General features: G+C 43.3%; 1 protein-coding gene across 2 annotated transcripts in view; it reads right to left on the bottom strand.

Annotated features, from left to right (window-relative positions):
- zgc:110158 (uncharacterized protein LOC553590 homolog) overlaps nt 1-18,957 on the bottom strand; it is a 44,285-nt gene extending 25,328 nt beyond the window's left edge. For both annotated transcript variants that reach the window (XM_061696038.1, XM_061696039.1), the window contains exons 1-4: nt 18,659-18,957; nt 8,662-8,734; nt 5,877-5,938; nt 1,183-1,267 (exon numbers count right to left, since the gene is read on the bottom strand). In XM_061696038.1, the coding sequence (XP_061552022.1) occupies nt 1,183-1,267; nt 5,877-5,938; nt 8,662-8,734; nt 18,659-18,714 (276 nt within the window). In that variant the 5' untranslated portion in view covers nt 18,715-18,957. The remainder of the gene's footprint in view (nt 1-1,182; nt 1,268-5,876; nt 5,939-8,661; nt 8,735-18,658) is intronic.
- Between the last annotated feature and the right edge of the window lie 4,789 nt (nt 18,958-23,746).

Below are 23,746 nucleotides of genomic sequence, written 5' to 3'. Positions count from 1 at the left end.
CTTGCTGAGTGGTCCACCAGCAGAAAGGACCTGCGCTGGAAGAGGTGCCTCAGGGGTCCGGAGCCAAAATTAAACCAGGCCTGTCTCCTTGGCTTCGTCACTTTTAGATGAAGACAGTGAGCGACCATGTCAGACAGTCACGCACGTACACGGGTTAACTGGCACCGGGGGTATGAGCCCCCCCGCCCTATACAGGCTGCGTGCCAAAGATGCCCTGAGTCATTAAATTATACATGCACACACACGCACAATACCACACAACAACACAGTATCTCACAGAAACAAACGCACACAATAACATATCCCAGATGCACAGAAACGATCACTCACAATTATACAGACACACATGCACACACATAATAGCACACACAAAACAAATACTTTCACCAACACACAATTACATATAGTAACCGCACGCACAAAATCACACAACCACACCTATCCGCACACGCACACAAATCCCTGGTTTAGCGTCAACCCAGTGCCGGGATTACTGGATTAGAACTCTATTCCATTATCTCCCCACACTATAACGCAAAGATGCCGGCACGCACGCACGCATGCGCGCGCACACGCACACACACACACACACACACACACACACTTGACCAGAGGGTATCCATCATAACACGTGACGTTTACACAGCAGACGATACGGTTACAGTGGCTTTTTCACGCTTCCAAATCATAACAAGACGTCGTCTCGGGGCACTTTTTGTACACAACGCTGCACCTCTGCGGGTTCTTGTATTTCTGCCACACTCTCACTGGTTAGTTCATATCGCGACTTACAGTATGTCAAGTCGCTGCTTCTGCATTGTTTCTACCATGTTTGTAGTGTGTGGCATCACTTGGATGCTAGAGAGGTTCATCACTGAGGTTCTTGAGTGATAATATACAGCACATGGGAAGCTCTTTAAAGTGGAGTTTCTCCAAGGTAAAAAAAAAAAAAAAGTTCAACATCATCTAATTTAAACCTTGAACCTTGGGGTATTTTGATGAAAGCATGCCACAGTCAGTATAACGACACCTGGGAATGGTTTTAAACTGTCAAAAGAAATGCATAAGATGGCTCCTTTAACTGTTAGTCCGTTTTGGAAAGACACTGGACCGAGCATAGGTCAAGGCGAGAACATGGTGCAGAAAAAAGTTGAAATTGCAGACTGAGAGCATGTTACTTACATAGTCATGGAAGGCCTTGGCCTCACTGGAGTGCTCGCACGTCTCCCGTCGGTCTGGAGCGGCACAATACAAGTCCCAGAATACGCTGTAAAGCAAGGAGAGGGGAATGTTTAAGTCCCTGTTAAGTGATAACAAATAGCTCTTCTAAATTTGACACCAACCCTCCCAAATTCGAATGATTAAAAAAAAGACAAGTATATAAACCGAGGCTTCAAAATCCTGAAAAAATAAAGCCACTGTCAACGCTCCAGAATGCTGTGCGTGGGCATGTCGAAAGCAAAGTGCAGAGTTTTTGTCGCTGAAATGCACTGGCATGGTCAGTGAATGGGGCGCTCGATCATTGCAAACAGCCTCCCAAAGTATCCACACTCTCTCGCATTCTTGCCCGGTTCCTCTAACTGGCCATCCATTTCTTCCACTTCCATAATAATTTTACTTTACAAAAACATACAATAATGAAATCATTGAATAGAAATAAAAATAATTCAACAGTTTTTGTCACGCTGCATCAAATGAATGCTACTCCTGTTGGTGTATCCTCCTTGGCCACCTGGGGGCAGTTTAAGAAAGACAGATGGATATATTGTTCATTGAGACATCTCTTAACCCCCGTACAGTGAACCCTTGTACAGTGAGGGTTCACTGTACAAGCAAATGGCTAGCAGCTATTCATAAACAGACACACTCGCTATCAATGCAGTGCTGTTAAAACAGCCTCTTCCGCACTTGAGAGCCAATGCAAGGGGTGACACTATGCCCCCGCAATCATCCTCTCACGCACTGTAAATACACTTGCGTACATGAACACCTTGCTGACAACTGCGCCACATACGTGAACTTGTGCCAGAGTGACAAGACAGGGAACTTAATGCGCAAATGGCCTGCGACATGCACAAAAAGCACGTCGATACAAACTTCGAGGAGAGTCTATTTGGGAAGCTAAACGTGGGAAATTGCCCACGTTACAAACCCAGTGGGACACAATCCGGCTAAATGTCTAAGAGGTCCTAATTGAATCAGTCTGCGTATCGACTGGGGATGAGAGCACTAGAAACCGGGTGGAACACCGACACGATTAAACACAGAGCCGATCAGACGCACCGTCACCCACCCACCATGCTAATTGCAGACGGCTGATGACCAAACTGCGTGAACTGATGGATGTTTTGATCCGAAAAAGTCAACTAATTATCCAACTTAGCCCTTTTCTGCCACAAGGTCAGAGTGCACGGAGGGTGCCACGCTGTCATGCATATCAATGCTCAAGGATGCAAATAAACAGCTTCGGTCACAGGAGCTAAACAGGTAGCAAGACCAAAAACACGGCTGCAAGAACGGGCCCTAATATCCCTTTTTTATGGCGAATACTTGGAATATTCATCAAACTTTAACGGCGTGCCCCGACCACATTAGATGGAGTAGACACAAAAATAAATAAATAAATAAATGAAAAAATCCAATTTAGCATCACCCATTTGTCTAGGATACCCAATTGTGATTAGGGGTAATTAAGGCAAAATCCCTAGTAGGAGTTTGTCAAAGTAAGAACACTGGAATTCGCCCAACGTGACCACTTCAGACCAAAATGGTTGACTTTCTGCTCAATTTCTGTTATTGTGTCAATCGTGAAACTGGTGTGCTGGGCTGATATATATATATATATTTTTTTAACTTTCCAAAGATCCTGAGAATGATTACGCTTAGGCGCCATGCTTTTCTCACATTACATGGCGTGTTCAAAGAAGCTAAGCAATTTAGCGTCAGCCATGTGTCTGTATCGGATACCTGCTGCCGATTGGGTCTCACTTGTGTGAATCCCCTCACATAAGTTGGAGCCCTGGACTTTGTTTGCTTCAAACCAAAAAGGCAGACTTCCGGTTAAAATCTTTAGTATGGGTCCTTGAGATTTTTTCATGCAGCCCGTGATGAAAGACATGTACACCCAATTTTGTATGGCTCTGTCAAACTGGTGTCCGAGGCTAATTTGATCTAACTTTAAGTTATGACTACTATTTTAACTCAACTGAACCTGTATGAATATGAGGTAGCAGATGCTATTCAATTTCACCATTAATTTTCAGTTGGAAATTGTTGGGTGTTTTGGCAGGAACTAAAAGTCAGAAATACAACTTGTGGCGTAATGCTGACGGGTAGTTTGATAAGTTATCTGTGGGGGTATGTTCAGTGCTGTGGGCTGTAGTAAGAGTCCGGAAAGTCTCAGAAATAATTGAAAAGGTAAAAAAAAATAAGAAAAATAATCAAGATTGTTGACTGATCCACAAGCACGCCCATCACAAGGAAAGTTTAATAAAAAATAAAAATAAATAAAAAAAAGTCTTTGCACAAAAGCACTAATAAACAGTAAGACATGCCTTTATTACATGTCAGATGGATTGCTGTAATGCACTTCATTTTGATTTTGGAGTCGGCCAGTACTCCCTTAAACATCTCCAGCTGGCTCAAAATGCTGTTGCTCGCCTCCTAACTGGAGGACGTAAGAGGGACCACATACCTCCAGTCTTGGCCTCCCTCCACTGGCTGCCTGTGCATTTTAGAGTTAACTTGGGTTAACTTGTGGGAAAAATAAATAGGATGTCACGGTCTATCTATAAAACAATCCTAAAATCTGGATTGTTTGGTTTTATAGATAGACCGTGACATCCCATTTATTTTCCCCACAAGTTAACCCAGGGTCTAACCTTTCTGAATTATTATTCTGTCCATCCTCTTACTAGCTATTAAAAACACGTCCTTGGATTTTCATATTGCTGATGGTGCTCTGCCAGCCCCAGCATTCATTCTTATGACTCAGCAGAATCACCCCCGAGGTGAAAAGTTATAGTACCTTAATCCCCCCGCCCCAAACACAATTTTAAGGCTATGCACAGTCTATAATTTTACATAACAAATTTACCAAGGAACTGTCCTTGACTAACACAGCCAATTAACACTAAATCCATTTTTTTTTTTTTTTTTGCAATTATTGTACTATTTACCTCTGTATGCATGCACACAAACACACACGCGTAGAGAGAGTAGGGATTTCATTTTTATATAAATATTAATTTTCATTAATTATCATTTTATGTACCAACCTATGGGGTAAATAAAAAGCGAAATATATATACACAATTATTCAATATACTTTTTGCTAGTTGAACATACAGCGGGACACACTCACCCATTTAATACATTTATTTAAATGAATTATTTTTATTCTAAAGGGGGAAAATGCTTGTAATATATAAACAAGAAAAATTGTGTAAAACATTTCCCCACCATTTTTCCAATACTTACGAACACTAAGTCATAAATATATTTTTTTTATCCCAAAAAATGATAAATATTTTCTGTACATAACAGAATGGTTAAAAGTTCTGACTGGTTCCTATAGCATTGGTTGGGCAAAAAGATCGTTAAACCGAAATGTGCCTTAAACTGTCAATAAAGGGAATTTTAGCATTCATCTCCAATTGCATTGACTCAACAGTCCGAGCTAATATATGCGCGTGTAAAACAGCTTCACTTTTAATTGAGCGAGCTAATTTATTGCGGTCCTCGGGGTCCGGTTCAGACTCTCGCTCTGGGCTGCGTCCAAGTCTCGGCGGTGTCGTCGCGCAAGTCGGCATAGGTGTGCTCAGATCAGGCTCATCTTAATTCCATTCGGAACAATCATCTTAAGGTCAAGAGTTTAGTAATATCTACAGTGGTGGCTGTAAGCAGTGACCGGTCTTTTCTATCCCCTTAGCATGTGACCCATATGCTTTAAATAACATATAGTAGAGAAAATACATCTGATGAGTCGGGAAACATGCTTATGACGTCTATTGCCCCTAACTAAAATAAACAAAACGGCAGATTTTTTTGTTTTAAAAACAAAAACCCCGCGGTCATACCTTAGCCGCAGTCAGGGGCAGACATGACAGTGGCGAGGGGTTGGGGGCGCGCGGGGGGGGGGGGGGGGGGTGGGGGGCAGAAACAGCGGCCGGCTGGCACAAAAGGAGACTGGAATGCAACGGGATAATCTGCTAAGAATCCTTCTGCTGCGTGAACAAAAGGAGAAAAGTGTGTGTGGGGGGGCCACACAAAAGGGTGAGGAGGGGGAAGGGGAGGCCATCCATTCTCCCAACCATCTGGATCCATTGTTTCAGGAACCGGGAGGTAAAAGAAAGATGCAATACTGGAGGAGGGGAGAGGACGGAGAGCGAAGCTGGGTGGGTGGGGGTTTGATATGGGAGGGTGGAGGGGGGTCACACCCTCAGTGAGACTCTGCGGCACCCCCCCCGGCGACCAACAGCGTTGATTTTACATCATAAATCACAAGGGAACGTGCGCTGTTTTAGTCCAACGAGCATGGCTGAAGTGTACTTCTGTCACTATTTAAAACAACTAAATAAGACTGCTGAGCACGTTCACATCTGCAGAGTATACGTAGCACAATGCAGTATCCTGAATTAACAGCTCCGGAACCAACTGAATCTGGATTTAACGGACAAAATCTGCCGAAATGGAAGTGTCTGGCTGGAACTCAAAACGTCCGTGTGCAGCAAGTAAAGTCTAATGGTTGCACAATTGGCTGCTTTTGTTAACTGGCACGCTATAGAATAGCGATGGCGTTAGCGAAAGCTAATGGATATCCAAATAAATGAAATAGAGTGAAAGCGCTACAGTTGAGTGAAAATCGTGATACTCACCACCACCACGAATGGAGAAATCCAGGGGGCTCCCCTAATGTGATGTTCTTCTCCCATCGAATCTATGAAAGGAAGAAGAAAGACTCACAGTTCATAACGAGAGGGTTACGTCTCATAGGTCAGAAGTGAAGGACCAATTGGGTAAGACAGACCCCCAAAGTGGCACCGTTCTGTTCGGCTTAAATTTGGTGATAGCTACGCAATTAGCAAGAAGTTGAGAAACATCCAAGCCAATGGCATGGAAACAGGAGTTCAGAACAATCTAATCAAGCTTCTCCAATCCCGTTTCATTGATCGAGCCACAACACACAATGCGACCGTTCTCTATGGACCAGTCAATGGTCCATCACTAACTTACATTAACACAGTAACACAGCAGAATCAGTAAATACTGTTATGAGAAACACGTACAAAATACAAAATGGTAATATGGCAGTAATTGAGCATGCGACTGTGTGACGCCATTTTTTTTTTACACCACTGCGCAAACTTTAGTTCAATGCGCTGGCAGCGTAACCTCAAAACCTCATATGTCGGTGATAGTGATGCACCGAATTTTCTGCCACTGAAAATTCTCCGCTGAAATGTGCATTTTCAGTTTTTGTCCGAAAGACTTTTGTTGCCGAAACAAAACGGCCGAAAGAGTTGTGATAAGGCAAGCAAAAACCGCAGCCAATGCGCAATTCTCTGGATGAAGCTCAGAGGGGCCACCAACGAGGTGGCACGCTCGGTGGGCATCTCAGTCTCAGTTTAGCGGCTACAATGGTCAAAATATGTCATAATTAGGGTTGGGCGTTAATGAAACGATGAAGATACATATCTCAAAATAACATTTCCTTGATAAGCATTTGAGACGTCGTCAAAAGACTTCAATAGATTGCATTCGTCCATGTTTTCTCAGACAATATTAATAATGAGAGTTGCTTCACGTTGAACAAATCATGTAAACACGTTTGAAAATAAAGGGATTCAAGAGGATGATTAAATTAATGAGGGTCCATTAATTACTAACTTCCTGGGTGTAAATCGGTATTGGCAAACTTGTAAACTTTTGCATGGTCAGATTATAAATGTTTATAAATATATAAATTTTATTTGTCTGACATAGCTGTATAATGTTCCATGTCATGTTCAACTTTTGACAAAAATAAATATTTAAATCAAAAGGTGAAGAGTAACAGGGAACATTTTTCAGATTAAAAAAAAAAGTTATTTGTTTTATATTGTAAGATATATCTATATCAACTGATATGAAAAAAATATATATAGTGATACGGCTGGGCGATATGGGAAAAAAATCCTATCTGTGCATTGTTGGAATGGCTGTGCTGAACAAAATAATATTTTGTAATTGATGTATTCCTTCAAGCTTTAATATTAATTTATGCAATGCCTTGCTTTTATGCAGTCAGTACACACAGTCCTTGCCATAAATGTAAGTTTACTAAATATTGGCCAAATAATTTATTTTACTAGTCAGTCCCTTCATAAACCAAGGGTGCCCTGTATTCGTAACAAAACATGTTTTTGGGTGAAGTATTGTAAAATGTATTTGCAGGGTTATTCAGTCAGTCAAAATGCATGCTCTGTAGGGTTTAAGTCAGTTTACGACAGAGTTCCGTTCCAACGGTTGTGAGTGGCGTAACCCCAATTCCGAGACACTCACAAGCCAAGGACCTCCCTGTACACCAGTGGTTTATTTCTCCAGAGAATTTCAATTCAATTCACTTTCAAGATTTGTGCAATGGCTGATTGATTTTTCCATCTTCTCTCAGCTTCAAAATTGCTTGTTTTTCACCCATAGACAGCTCTCGTGTTTCAAAGTAGTATAAATGTAGTTCTCAGGCAAAACCCAAATGGCAAGACGATATATTTGGTACTGTGCAGTGGGAAAGGGGCAAAAGGTTACTTTTACTCCCTACTTCCACTGCTGGTACCACAAAAAAAAAATGCTGCCAAAACATGGTAAGGTGTGGATTGATTTCTGAATACTTTTTCATTCAGAGAACAAAACTTCGGAACTCTCTCGCTTTGTAATTTTCCCGTCTCTAGCCATCTGACTCCCAGAAGTTACTCAGGCTTTGTTTCGCCGAGCTAAATTGCTAACACGAATCGAGAGGCCCGCATCAGGTGTTGCAGAGTTGAGATCGCACACGGGGTACACAACAGCAAAGCACGCCGTGTAACTTTATCGTGTGTCCTCATAAAAAATGTACGCCACACCTCGCCCGCCACCGCTCATGCAATTGTCATGAGGACATCAGTGACAACATCCAATATCTGAGAGGACCGCCAGGATGTTTTACATTCAATTCCGTTTTATATTAGGGACGTGCCTTGGATTAAATTTAGGTGTTAGCACGTCTGCCTCCCATTCGAGTGTTCCTGGGTTCAAATCTCAGCTTGCGTGGGTTTTCTACTGGCACTCCAGCTTCCTCCCACATTCTATAAACATGCAGGTTAGGTGCACTGAACACACTCAATCATTGTGAGTGCATGTTTGTCAATTTGCGGCGACCAGTCCAGGGTGTACCCCACCTCTTGCCCAAAGTCAGTGGTTAGCCTCTGCTCACCCATTACGGGAATGAGGACACACACTATTGAAAATAGATGGAAGAATGGATTGTTTCGGGGAATTACGCTGGGATGACTTGACAAGATTTTGTAGTGTGTCTCAATGCTCCTCCCTCCTCCTGGTCATCATGGTAACAAAAACTGCATTGGCCCCACAGTATAATGAATAATGTCTCCTTTAAGGTCTACGGTCTAAGTCGACAAGCCTTACCTCAGACAGGAAGGTCTGTGCTGACTTCTGTGCTCCCACGTGTAGTAGGTACTCGTACACATACAACGCCAACCTGAAATGCAAAAAGTGAAAGAAACATGGTTAATGACAAAATGATTTCATCCGCAGCAGTTTACAACCAAGAGATAAGATGCGATGGCGGTCTTAAAAAGCGAGAAGAGTTCCACAGAACGCTTGTCAACACTGAACAAAGCGTAACACTTGCACAAAGAAACAGTCTGACTTGTCTGCGATTGAAATTTAGCACCGGGTGATTGTGACTCTTTAATGGATAAACATTCAAACGAAAACAATTACTGGCTTTTACTGGCTCTTGTAGTGCACGTCGTGACGGGTTTGTCAAATCAAGACAAACCGTTTTTACAGTTCATTGCTTTAGGTTAAATGTCTTTTCTTCAGTAGTTCAAAAGGTACTAAAACTTAAAAGCTGCTGGTAGTAAGTTATGTTGCCATTTTAAAGTTAAAAGTAGTTTTTTAGCATGAAGCTTTCGATTTTTTTTTTTTTTTTTGCTCGCAAGTGTCATGGAAATTTGGGCAAATTGTTCTGGAAGTGAATTTCTCTTGGACTCCTCATTTTCTGTTTACTGTTTCTGCGAAGAATTTTCATTTTGGTGCATCACAAATATAAACAATGTTTATTGGGATTGTTTTTAGTTTTTGACACATGGATCCCCCATCCCTGCATCCAACTGACCCAGGAGCATCATTGCTGTTCCTGAGAAACAACCGTAACCACATGGCTAATCAGCTAATAGTCAACTGATGCTAGCAGTGAACACAATAATGGAGGTCACTAACTACAGTCAGCGAAGTAAACGTGGCATTTACACTTTAAAAAAGCGGGTGAACACTTAGCCCAGTCGATTAACAGACACCGGAATCGTGCTGAGGAGTGAGGGAAAAACCCCTATTGACCCGACATTGTGCTCCCTGACTCCCTCGCTTAGTCATGTTTAATAGGCCGTTAATGGACCATCAATCGAGCGGCGGCGTGGATATGACTGTGCGCCCAGGGTAGAAAGACCTCTAGATGGGACAACCCCGTCCTAATGAGAGGGAGGTAAGCAACCCGTTGTCAGTCATCGGTCGGTCGATGAAACGCGATCTTGAGATAATCTGTATGCTGTGCGTTGTTTTTATGTTGTTTGATCCTATTGAAGTTTACAACCCAGGATTTGTAAGATGCTGCTAAGCTTACTAGCCCCTTTCGTCCGGCCTGGGAAAGCTGACTTTTTCCCCCCCCTTTTGGAGTTCAGTGTTGCTGCTCTGTCCAAAAAGGGAATGTGGCTGCAAAGTCAACGCGTCAATAGACGGCCTTTGGAGATACACTAACACCACCCTCTCTCCCACTAAGTAATAAAGTGGTGCCTTCACTTCAGAGTTTAATTTGTTCCAAGACCATACAACTCAAAACACTCATCTCAAATCATCTTCGCGCATTGAAATGATTTTAAATCAGATGCCTTTCATTCATTCCAGTCCAACCACAAAGAAAACAAATAAATAAAAATCAAAAAAATCTAACATAATGTAACTTTTTTTTTTTATTATTATTATTTTTTTTTTTTTAAATGCAAGTATCATAGTATTTGTAGGAAATGCTAGTTTGTAACAGTCTTCAATTCTCCCTTCAAGCAAGCACTTGTCCTGCTTTTAAAAATAATTTTCCACTATCTGCTGCCTGTTGTGAAGTTCACTGACACCATTTAAGACGTGTAATCCAAACATTTCGTTTGCAACTAAAGACAAAAAAAAAAACCCCAAAAAACAGCAGAACAACCACTTGAATATTGAAAAGCACAAATCGAGTCACTCGGTAGTCAAGGTACCACTGTAGTAAATGTTGCACCCCCAAGAAATATATATTTTTTAATTGCCTACGGTATATTTATATCAATTGTTTAAACCATAAATACACCACAAACTATGATTTCAAAACGGTCTAATAAAATTAAATAAATATAATAAAATATTTGATTGAGAAAATAATGTACATGAAGTGTGCCTATATGTGCACACGTGGCCTTAATTTCCACTAACAACACAGCTAAAGTTCCTTCCTAACATAGAAAGATCATCTCGCAGTCTTAATGCATCATTTCATCATTTGCTTGAACCAAAAACTGTAATAACTTCGGAGGAGTGAGTTTATCAGCAAATAGCTGGGGATAGGTTCCAGGGGTGGGGGGGGACGAAAATGTGTTGATTCGTGAACACTGTGGTGAACCGCTAATATGTGGCGGGATTACTGCAGTATCTGTGAAGGGACAGCGCCTGCACGTAAGGGGATTCGATGACGCCAGGTCTGGGGTGTGAAGTTTAACACCTGACGCTCACTTCTAACGCTCTGTTGCAGTGAAATTGTCACTTTTTCAAAACGGTTTGAAAAATGTTTGCCCAAAATTTCATCAGAGAGCCCTTTCCTTACCAGAACCAGACTATCAGATTATGTTGTCAGCCCCTTTTACACCGCTTAAAGAAAGCCGTCATTTCCCCATTTCGGTGCCGTTTGTACAGAGGAGCTTTGGGAAATGTTGGAGACAAAGTAGACGGTAATTTTCCGGCATCAAAGTTAGTATCAGCTTAAACAAAGGCAGGGTGCCCAGGACAGGTATCCAAAGTTGAAAACCAGGTACCTGTTTCTTCCACCCAGTTGTGTTAAAAGCAACTGTCGCTGCCCTAAAAATATTTTGTACATCACACCATACTTGATGCCAGTTAATTATCTGATTAAGAGGATGCTACGTGTCTGTGTGAAAATGCTTAGGGCCCAGGCGAAAAAAATGATGCCCTTTAACATCTCGGATGCAGTAATTTCTTTGGGAACTTTGTGTAAAAGTGCCTTGTGAACCAATGTGTCTGAGAAGTTAAATACGGTTTAACTGAATTATTGGAATCTACACAAAAAAAATAAAAAAATAACAAAAATAAAAAAAAAAGGTGAATTGAGTTTCGGCGAACTTTCGCGAAGACCCCAGATCAAACTCAAATTGTCTTGAATGCTCGCTCAAAGTGTTGTGAAGCCAATGCGAGCATGAGGCAGGTCATGGAAATCGGGGGGGAGGCTCGTTTGAAACAGCAGCAACCGTTTTGGTATGCAGGGTTTGCCAAACAGACCAGTTTCACGCCAGCACCTTAGCATAAAGAACTAACGTGAGCCGTCGATCAAGTCTGTCACCTACCTACTTTGTCTGGGAAACAATTTGACGATTATTTATAAATTAGCCTTTGTTAACAATATTTCTGGTGTACTCCATCTCGTTGGTATCGGATATATGGTGTTTAGTTTAGGCCTGCCAAAAACTGCGCAATGCAGTCGAACCTGATTGGGGGGAAAAAGGAAAAAAAAAAAAAAAAGACAGTTGTAGACTCACATTGAGCAATTGGATATATGGACGTCCTGAACAGCAAGCCTGCATAGGTGTTTAATGCTGCACATACAGTATATTATATTTTATCCCATTTATTAAACCACAAAATGATAGAGTAATAGTTAAGGAACAAACAAGCAGGTTTCTACAGAAAGAGGATGTGGGTGAGAATAAAAGCGAGAATGTGGATCTTTTAAAAAGAGGCTCTTTGGCTCATTCCCATTCATTTCAATGTACCCGTCACGGTACGTATTGGCCACAAGATTCGCTTTTTTATCCACAGGTACTTTATAAATTATAAATATTTTAAGTATTGTTGTAAAACAGAATATATGTATACTTCATAATGTATTTATGCGGCCGTTCTGCGCCTCGTTCGCTTAAAACCCCGGAATGTATTTTTAGTGTGTGCCTCGACTAACCACATGGCTGCGAAAAGGGAAGCGCTAGTTTACAAAAGCACAGTCAGTGCGGCCAATTTAATGATTTGTTCGCCATATCTAGTGACTTTTCCTCTCGCGACTGGTCTTCAAAAAAAGGGACTAGTGAGTTTAATTCCTACTAAGAAACAGACGGGGTGAGTGTAATCATTTTGACATTGTTTTGCGCTTGACAAGGATGAAAGGCAATCACGGAACCAATCGAGCAACATTTATATGCTGCAAAAAGCAGTGATTTAGCCACATTATGAAAACTATTATATATATATATATATATTTTTTTTTTTTTTAACTTTTGACCCAAGGTATGCGCTTCCAAACTGCAACTATCAAAGCGCCAAGGTCACCTTGCTTCACAGCTACACACAAAAAAGAGCGACTCTTCAATCCATGCAGTTTGACAGCTCATTTTATGATGTTAAATTGTTGAACATTTAAAATGTCTTTTTTAAGGATGGTGTTTATATGTATGTTTTGACCAAAGATACATTTTTCCAAGAGGAAGACCTTGAAAGTATTTCCACATCTAAGAAGAAGAAGAAAAAAGTATTTATATCAATTCTATGGAAGTTGATAAAGCAATGCTTGGGCAAAAAAATTGCTGGAGAAAAACTTTGTAAGTTTATTTGGTAGAAGAAATTAAACAAATCCCTGAATGATCCTATAAACAAAGGAGAAAATAATGAAAATGATTTCTCGGCCAGCCCTACTTAAAACCACGTAACAAATAAAAGTTGGCTGTAAACGGGATCAGCCTGAGGTTACGGCGCAAGCAACCGCACACAGAAAAAACAAGTTGTATTGTCTTCAGTTCACCACAACAGACAAGACGCGACGCGTGAGCAGTGATGATTAATGTAAAGGTTGAGCTCGTCCCACTTTGATGACAATCACCGCCAATGAGTCATCCACTCTGGCCTCCAGCGCTGATCATAATTTACGCTGAAATGCTATTTTGGCAGGCTGTTTCTCATGGACGGATGAATTAAAAGTCCTCCTGTTCAAGAAACACTAAAGTGCCTGCCTGTCTGCGTTAAAGGCGACCTAACATGTTTTTCCCACCATGACGCAAGCCTCCCATGTTAGACGGGTTCTCCAGGATGTCTCAGAAGCTTGCCAAAAAGTAGTACAGTTGAGTTTTGCTTTAGGAGCCTTTACAACTTCATAATCATATTCAGTGAACCATCGCAATAGCTACAGTAAATAGTGGAAGAGTAAAAACTTGCAAAAAGAAGCTGGCCTAAAAATGTTTACAACCGCCTGTACTCATAAATATACCCCAAACTATGACCCCAAAAGAATTAGATATAATTACATAACCCTTTAAGATAACCAACTTATGGATGATTCAATTTTGAAAATAACTTCCTGGAAGTGCAACAAAACCGGCGTGTACGTCGCCACTTTGCAAACCATAAAAATAGCAATCGTCAAGCAATAACGAGACGTCCGTCATTTGGTAACTTAAGCGTTTTATTAGGGTTTGAACCGATTAGTCAAGTTTAACGATTAAAGCTTGAAGTTGCCCAATTGCTAACTACGTGTTTTTTGCATCTCATCCTTCAATCGGACATTTACCGGTCTGCTACCACTGCTGGACGATAATGCTCTGTGGAGCAGCAAAATATCCGGCCAACAAGGCGACACAGGCTTCATACGTCCGGACTAGTCCAAGGGCATAAAAACGAGCTGGTGCTGGATGTGAACGGCGGTTAACCTCGCTAGCATCTGCTACTCGGATCACCGCTCATCTTAAAAGATTCATAACATCGGTACCTCGGGACTGGCGACGAGGAAAGAGGGCGGGTAAAAAGAAAAATGGCTTGATCGATTAAAGTGGATAAAACTCAAAAGATCTGGGGTAAAAAGCAATATTGTGTTGATTTCATCGGTACGTGGTGGCCTGAACGGTGCCTTACTCGCCCACGGCCATCGGGCCACCCTTAATGAACGGAGCGTGTACTTTAGTAGTTCAACCCCTACTTTTTAGTAGCCACTGAGCAAAGGAGAAACATACATATGCAGCGAAGACTCTCTGTACTCTCCGTTACAACCCAGGCTAAACTTAGCTCCTCCCCAACCTTCAAATATGTTTGAACAATTGAGATTCTTAACTTTAACATACTTTCAGGGCATCAATTACAACTTTCCAATTAGCCATGGCTGGCGTCGTGTGGCATCGTAGCTTTACAGAAAGAGCCTAAAAATATGCAGATATTCCAAGAAATAGGTGAAATTTCCCCCCAAAATATTTTTTTCCACAGAAAAAAAAATGTGAACGGGTTAATTTGTGAACAGCAATCGAATAGGTGGTGGCGTTCACTATACAGTGCCAAACTGAACCCAACTGATCTTGCGTCAACAACACAAACAACAGTGGTGCCTTGAGATACAAGAGACCCGACTGTGAGATAAGAGTCGTCATTCGACTGGTTTTTCTGCTTTGACTTGAGATATGAGCTCTGTATGGTGGCAGTGAACTTAATTCAACTCACTTCACAATAAGCAGCACTTTGGCAAATAGTAAACAATTCTTAAAAAAAGAAGTTTCGAGCAGTTGTAGCATACTGCTCCCAGTTGAAGTTCACTGTTAAACTAACCATCAAACTCGGAGAATTACACAGTTTATTTAAAACAAGCACATAGTTTAGCCTTTTGTCCGCTAGCTTAATGGTAAGGCTAAAACACAAACGGTGTAGCAACACATTTAAAGATTCAATAAAGCAGTACTCAGTTATATATTCTTTATCCTCTGCAAGGAGCTGAGCCGTCTACTGTAATGGACGTAATGTAATCCATGTACAGTATATTTGTTTGTCTATCTTATACTGCCTCCAGGTGGCCAAGGCAGGCAGCAGAACAATGGCCATTCAACGGATGCCATGTGTGACAAAAACTGTTTAATTCTATTTCATTATGTCATTACTGTATTTTTTTCTGAATAACAATATTACCAATAGCTATTGTTCTCATTTTTTTTTTTTTATATTTTTTTTGTCGGCTACTTGGGGAGGCTGGAACAGATTAATGGCATTTCCATGGATTTCATGTGGGAAAGAAGATTTGACATATGAGTGCTTGAGTTGCGAGCGTGGTCACAAAATTAATTAAAACTTGTATCTTAAGGCACCACTGTTGGTGATTTTAACACAAATAAGCATACAGCAGTAGACAAATTTGGAAGTTATAAAAAAAGAAAAATTATAATAATAAAACAAATAAATTAAAGGCTACAACTGCTGTACTGTTGACAAGCTCTCACACTCACTCACACAGTCTCTCACACACATACTTGACCACACGGCCGCAGGAATCCAACCACTTTCCTTAGAGCTCCTAGCAATTTGTAGGTCACAAAGCTCCCAGTGACCGCTGGTGTAGAGTGTAAGACGCTGTCACTCGCAGGTCACTACTGTTTTGGGACACACACACACACACACACACACACACAAAGAGCCCAGGAAGTGCTTACCTGTGCACTTTGCTGCATTTACAACCACACACAAACGCCTCCCCTCATCACTCCTGGGAGGATTTAAACTACAGCAAAGCTACTATTTATAAAAAAAACAAAAAAAACCAAAAAAAAAACGCTTCATTCATGTTTACGTGGCGGATGAGAGTCCTTCCATGAAATGTTTGTGTACCGCGTGCATGTGTGTTTGCGTCTACCTGCCCTGTTGCATTATTCAAGTTTAATGGAAGCTCGAGGAGAGGAAAGAAGTTAAGAAGTTCGGGGTGAAGGAAATAGAAACTTATCATACGGGGTGAAGGTGGCGAGTTTAAACTGTAACATAGGAAATCAGAGGGGCATGTTTACAAACAGTCACTGGTGGGAACACAGAAATACATTGAACGCATCAGTCGGCACGAGATGAGACCAATGAAAGGAGACAACATCGCAGTGCAAAAAGACACCTTTTTATCCAATAAGAGACAGCGGGCAGCAAGAAAACGAGCCACCACGGCAAAGCAGAGACTGTTGAGTGTCATACTGCAGGAACAGGGCAAGCTAACGTGAGTGTGTGGGTTTGTTTTTGTTTTTTCGAGACACATTTTTCCTCCAACAAGAGATTGCAGAAGGCAAGAAGTCTGTCGGAGACTGCGGAGAATAATTATGCAGCAACAAGGCAAGCTAAACGTTAGCTTGTAGGTTTATTTTTCTCATTTCGGGACACATTTTTATCCAACAGGCAGCTACGGGCAACAAGAACAACAGTCCGCCGTGGCAAAGGATAGACTGCGGCGAATAATACCGCAGCAACAAGTCAAGCTAACATCTGTGCATGGTCTTATTTTTTTTAAACATATTTTTATCCAAGAGGACACTGAGGGCAGCGAGAAAACAAGTTGCCGTTGCCAAGCGGAGACTGTGGGGCATAATACTGCAGCAAATAGGCACTGGTTTGTAGCAGCTTTGCACACGTGGGACCCCGGCTTACCAGGTACTAGAAATAGTACTTGCTTCTACCAATGGAAATGGGTCAATAGCGATTAGAGTTACGTCGAGCAGGAGGTACCATGTTTTTACAATCAGAACCTGGTAAAACGGGAAACCTTTTTTTTTTTTTTTTTTTTCCACAGTCCCATCTGTTTGTGATGTTTGGCACGCAGTGAGTGGCGATGGAGACCGCTAAGTTAGTTTCTGGTTAGCTCCCGTAAAGGTGCAAAATCTCTCCTTGACTGCCACACGGCGGGCGAGGAAGCGTCTTGACAATAGCGACCTCCTTCTTTAAACATGGGTGAGGCCGCCCCGCCGCCGTATCTCGCTCCGCTCGGCTGAGAGAAGATGCTCGGGTCTGTGTCAATAATTCAACACGGGGAGAAGAAGCGGGAGAGGCGAAAGAGGGCCGGGAAACAGGAGGCGGGCGATGGAAGCGGACTTCGATAGCGTGCCAATACGGTAGTACCCCCCAAACGCTTTAGAACCTGGTCAAATCTGGAAAAAATATATTTAAATTCCATCCAAATTTTGAATGTGGAACAGTCATATCGTAGCGTAAAGAGAGTTGTGCTATTCTAGTTTGCACTTGCCGCACAGCTGAGAGACCATGCTGAGTTAGTTACAGTCTTGTGCGTGCCAAGTTTGAGCACTTACTGCATGGCTGTGAGACCATGCTGAGTTAGTTATGGTCTTGGGCATACCACCTTAAATTTCAGCATGATTATATAAAAAAAAAAAAAAAAAAAAAAAAAAAAAAAAAAAAATCGTCTCAAAGCGAGGATGAAGTTTTAGCACTTGCTGCACTGCTTTCACATTAGTGATTGGTTTACGGCGCAACTTGTTTTTGGACCTCTGACAGACACTAATGTTACTAAAACAGTTTACACAGTTAATAACATTCTTATGGTTGCACCCGGTAATCTATAACGAAGCATCTCAAATATGACAGGAAACTAGCTTTGCTCAGAAAGTCCAGATTGTGGAGCCAAGCCAAACTGGTTTAGTATGCATGTGTCGGTGATTTAAAGATCACTACGGTTCAACTTTTTAAACCCAAATCTGTTTCCCTGCACACGTTAGAAGCCAGCCCCGTTGAACAAACGGCTCCTGACAAAGAAACCGCCAGACGCTATCCCTCGTACCCACGCGAACCCGCCTGTCCCCCCGCCGATGTCTCTCTTAAACGCTCCGGCTCCGTTCGGCACCACCAAAACCGGCACTTCCACGCCAGTTTTGACGGGGAACGACGAAGTTTTAGGGTGGCGCACAAACGAAAGGGATGGGTGGGGGGGGGGGGGGGGGGGGGGGGGACTGGCTGCTGCTGCGGCATCCGACCAGCGGGCACCCGTGCTCGGCTACGGTGTGGCCACGCGAGCCGGTGAGCGTCTGGAGCAAACAAAAGCCAGCAAACAGCTGTATGTCTATTTTTACTGAGGGGTGGGTGGTGGGGCACACACAAAGCCTCGCAGCCGGGGTTGCTTCCAAGGCATTGTTCACCCCCCACTCACCACCGCCGCCGCCTTGGTTAGCACGTACCCACATGCCAAGCGTGGGTCAACTTAAAGAAGACAAACCGGCTGTAGCGGGTTAGCCGAACCATGCTAAAATGGCTCATGAATAGCCACACTTTAAAAAGTCAATGACAGTAGTTAGCAAGTTGAGCCAATGCTAGGCTACCCCCCACCACCACACACACACACAAGTAGTGATAATTGACTTACTTTTCTCTGGCTTGGCTGTCGGAGGGGACCACGGCTCCCTTACCCTTGCCGTACATCTTGGAAGCTGCTCGGCTTACACTTTTACGATTTTTATCCCACTCCTCGACACCTGTCAAAGAAAGCGAGCAGGAAAAGCTACTATCTCCATAGCTACCCGGTTCGTGTTGTCTCTCCCTCTCTCTCCACCTCTCTCTCTCTCTCTGGTTTTCCTTCTTTTTTTTCACATCCCCAACATTGCCCACAAATCAGGCAGGGTTTCAGTCCAGGCAGGGTGGGCGACTTGAAACCGTCCGCCGGTGGTGGAGTTTGCTGCTTTTTTTTTTTTTTTTTTTTTTTTTCAATCGCTCTTCCAAGATTAGGCTCACGCCCCCCCCTGTTGTAGGAAGGTGGGGGGCTTCTTAAAGGCGCAGCGTCTCATTTGCTCTTGTTTTTTTCCCTCCCCCACCCCTCTGCTCAAGTTCAAGTTGCCAAATTGCTCAAGTTTTCTCCATGACAGTGTGTTGTTGTAGTTTACACCACACACACAGTTGTTCAACTCTTCAATTCAATTTTTCCAGTTCAATTCACGGTGGGCGACTGGTGAGAGCGTCTGCCTCACAGTTCTGAGGACCGGGGTTCAAATCCCGGCCCCGCCTGTGTGGAATTTGTATGTTTTCCCTGTGCCTGCGTGGGTTTTCTCCGGGCACTCCGGTTTCCTCCCACATCCCAAAAACATGCATGGTAGGTTAATTGAAGACTCTAAATTGCCCATAGGTGTGAATGTGTGTGCGAATGGTTGTTTGTTTTTGTGTGCCCCGCGATTGGCTGGCGACCAGTTCAGGGTGTACTCCGCCTCCTGCCCGAAGATAGCTGGGATAGGCTCCAGCACCCCCGCGACCCTTGCGAGGAGAAGCGGCTCCGAGAATGGATGGATGGAATTTTATTTATATGATGCCAAATCAGAACAGAAATTGTCCCTTTACACATGGAGTAAGTCTAAAACAACACTCCTCACTTACTAAAAGACCGACTGAACCCCATATGAGCAAGTACTAGGCGAAAAACTGATTCAAACAGTTGGGTTAGAGTACAGGGTCACCATCGTGGTGCTCGTGGGCCCCCTAAGGCCCACATGAGTAGCCCGCGAGCCTGTTGTAAAAATTGCTCACCGGTGATGGGACATTGTCATTTTGTGATCATTTGAAAATGTAAACACTGGTAGATATGTTGTAGAAATCAAGTGGTACTTATTGATATGTTTCTGTTTCTGAATTATTGGGAGAAATCATTAGCATGATCGGTGTCACGAACATGCAGTACTCCTACTGTCTAGCAGTTCAACTCGTAACTGCGCTAAGGTGGAGAACGACCAACAAATCAGGAGGGTGACGGTGCAGAGGGTGATGGTACGTGAAACATGGAAAGACGTGCAGCTGTGAGACCATGCAAAGTTAGTTATGGTCTTGCCAAACAAGCTGAAGCTTTAGGACTTGCTGCACAGCTGTGAGTACGCCCAGTTAGCTATGATCGTTTGCATACCAACTTCAGCTTTCGCATTTTTTTTCTTTTTTCTATGGCTGTGAGACCATGTTGTGTGCAAACCTGCTGCACGGCCGTGAGACCACGCTCAGTTAGTTACACTCTTGTGCAGATCACCTTCAGTCTTAGCAGTAGATCGATCCAAACAAAGTACAGGCACGCGTTTATTCAGAGTTTTTGTGATCTCATACTACAAAAACACCGAGCAGTCTTGTATAACGCTCACATTTTTCCCCCAGGTATGCTGCTGCCATGTGGAAGTCGCATGTGTGTCCTGCCTCTTTAAGACTGTGCTGAGGCTGCGCTGCCTAGTGCGTGTGTGCGTGCGCGGGAGCGCTTTATTTTCGTTCACGTGTGACCGCGAGCATCTTTTGACAAGTCGGTGCAACAAGACCCGACGATGAAAATAGTTCTCTCTTGTTCTCCGTCTGTGAGAGCGCGCTGAGTGAGTTACGGTCTTGCGCATCCAAAATGAAGCTTCCGCACTCGCTGCACGGCTGTGAGACCATGCTGATTTTGCTATGGTCTTGCACGTACCACCTCACATGCGCTTACAACCTTCAACGTTAGCGCTTGTTCTCTGTCTGTGAGACCGCGCTGAGTGAGTTACGGTCTTGCGTGTAGCAAATGAAGCTTCTGCACTTGCCGCACGGCTGTGAGACCGTGCTGAGTGAGTTATTGTTTTGAAGCTTTAACACTTGCCGCGCGACTATAAAGACCATGTCGAGGGAGCTACGGTGAGGTACAGACCGTTTGTTTTAAGCTTTGGCGCTTGCCGTACAGCTGTGAGACCGTGCTGAGGCTCAGTCACGACACTTAGTCGCTTGCACAACAACGTAAAAGCAGCCACTGACTATCAGTATCTCCTCCTCGCAAGCAGCTGTATTGATCCCAGCTCGTGGCTTTGGAGCTTCACTTGCGCTTCCTCGGTGTTATCAAACACGCAGAAGCCGATAAGCTTGTCGGTCGCCATCAGTCCTCTTCTGTCCGTCCGACTTTTCCAATTAGCCGCGCAGCGGGTCGAGAAGCGATTCCCTAGTCGAACAAATGTCCTTGTCTGATGCAGTTGTTTGCACGTTTATTACCAACTTACCATCGTGTATAAATGCTTTGAATAGCTAACCTTTCACCCAGTTCTTCTCGGGGAGCTAAATCAGTCCCATTTTGCTGAAGGAGCTTTTTCGCATGTTGCCGAGACCAGGAACGGTGCTGGCTTGAACGGCGCCCTGTGGGACGCCCCAAGGTGGCGTCCACCCCGGGACTATCGTCGGCATCCATTGCAGCCTGGTCATCCCGGAAGGGGGATTTCTCCATCTGTGGTCCCTTGTCAAATTTTCTTGCACCCCAAAAAAAAATAATAATATTGTTACATTTTGTTTTCTTGCTTGGTTGGAGGATTGAGACGAGGGGATGTCGTCCATCTTTGTGAATTGTGGCCCCGTGAAGCCCTTTGAGACTCTTTAAGGGCTATACAAATAAACTTGAGTATTATTTCACAAGGGCCCTCAAAGACACCGTACAACGCGAAGATAACAGTTAAACAATATATATAATAATAGTCATGGTAATCATAATAATAATAATAATATGGTAATAATTTAGAAAATGTATAAAAGGAGCAAAGCTAATAATAATGAAGAAGAAGAAGAAGAAGAAATTGTCCCCAGGAAATAAAATTAGTATGATGACAAAACAAAGCTTCATTTCTCTTCAGCAATTTAAAAAAGTAACCATAATACAGTAAAATAAATGTAAATAAATAATAAACTGAGCAACATTTAATTTCCCTACAGGGATTCCAATGACGATAACTCACTCGCATGTGCACGTCGGATCGACTGCGGAAGCTATTCCATGAATGTGCTTATTTTGTAACAATATGGTTGTGAGCATGCATAGTGACGCCGCTCATCCCAATTCTTGCTCTCTTCCTCCTCCTCCCTCGCCTCTCCCTCCGGTACCATCTCTCCATCTTCTTCCTTCTCCTCCACATCATCTTCCTCTCCTCTGACCCACTTTCCCCCCTCGCCTTCAACTGTATCCCCCGCTCTTCCTCCTCTGATATTTCACCCCCCGTGCACATACTTCTTGTCTTTTTGCACCATTCTTACTTTCTTATCTTACTCAACTTCACCCCCCCCCCCTCCCTCTGTCTCCCCATCCTCTGCCATTTTCATCTTGCTCTCCTCCTCTCCCTCAGCCACTCAGGACAGACATTCATCAGCACGGCCGCGACGATAGATGCTGCTCGCCGCGGCTCCAGCAGCCAGTTAAGCCTCAGATGATGCCTTATGCATACAGATATCACTTGGCGACAAAGCTTGTGTGCGTGTGTGCTGGAAAATATACCCACGCATGGCCCAAAAGTGGTACTATTTGGAGTTCAACCAGAAATCTCCGGGAAATATGTACTTCAAAAGCGCATCAAAACTATTCCCTGCAAATCCTGCAAGTCTTCGGTTCAACTCCACAAGTGCGCGTGTGTGTGTTGCCATAGAAGGGTACCAGCTGCGGCGCGGCACGGCCCTGAGACCGTGCCGAGTCCACGACGGTCGTGCGTTCACTTCCTTAATCTTTAGCGCTTGCTGCCTATCTACGAGACACGCTATGTGTAAATGTCGATGAAAATCACACGCGTGTACGCTTTTGCATGCAGATTTTTTTCCCGCACGTTTATTCCAAGGGGAGTTAGGTTAATTGGGGCAGCCAAAGGGGTGGGCGTGTCTCACCCCCTTTTATGATGGCCTTATTTACACGGCAAAGCTGTAATTACCCTAACGAAGCAAAGGGGCGCTCTCTCTCACACACACACTAACAGGTTGGAGCGCAATCACGCCAAAACTGTATTTTTCATCACTCATGGATGCCTCTCATCAGGCTTTCATCCATTCATGTCTAAATGAACGTCTCTTCCTTTTTGCCTGCCAATCAGCCGTCTTGTTGGAATGTCTCCATTAGAGCTCAGTGGCTTCTCAAAAGAGTTCTCGACAATCGCCAGGCTCCCTCTATGCTTTAATTTAAAAAAAAAAAAAAAAAACCTTACCTTCGAGAGTTACATCCAAATACAACCCCAATTCCAATGAAGCTGGAACGCTGTGTTAAACAGAAATAAAAAAACAGAATACAATGATTTGCAAATCATGTTCAACCTATATTTAATTGAATAAACAACAATGACAAGATATTTCATGTTCAAACTGATAAACTTGATTGTTTTTAGCAAATAATCATTCACTTAGAATTTGATGGCTGCAACCCGTTCCAAAAAAGCTGGGACAGGGTCATGTTTACCGCTGTGTTACATCACCTTTTCTTTTAACAACATTCAATAAACGTTTGGGAAGTGAGGACACTAATTGTTGAAGCTTTGGAGGTGGAATCCTTCCCCAGTCTCGCTCGACGTACAGCTTCAACTGTTCAACAGTCCGGGGTCTCTTTAACACGACGTCCTAAGGCGGCAACACCGGTGGCCGACTGGTTAGAGCGTCAGCCTCACAGTTCTGAGGAACCGGGTTCAATCCCCGGTCCCGGCTGTGTGGAGTTTGCATGTTCTCCCCGTGCCTGCGTGGG

Source organism: Phycodurus eques, chromosome 14 (genome assembly GCF_024500275.1).
Source record: "Phycodurus eques isolate BA_2022a chromosome 14, UOR_Pequ_1.1, whole genome shotgun sequence".
Classification (NCBI taxonomy): Eukaryota; Metazoa; Chordata; class Actinopteri; order Syngnathiformes; family Syngnathidae; genus Phycodurus; species Phycodurus eques.
Note: the sequence above shows the minus strand (reverse complement) of the source record. Positions and strands in the feature narration are given on the sequence as shown.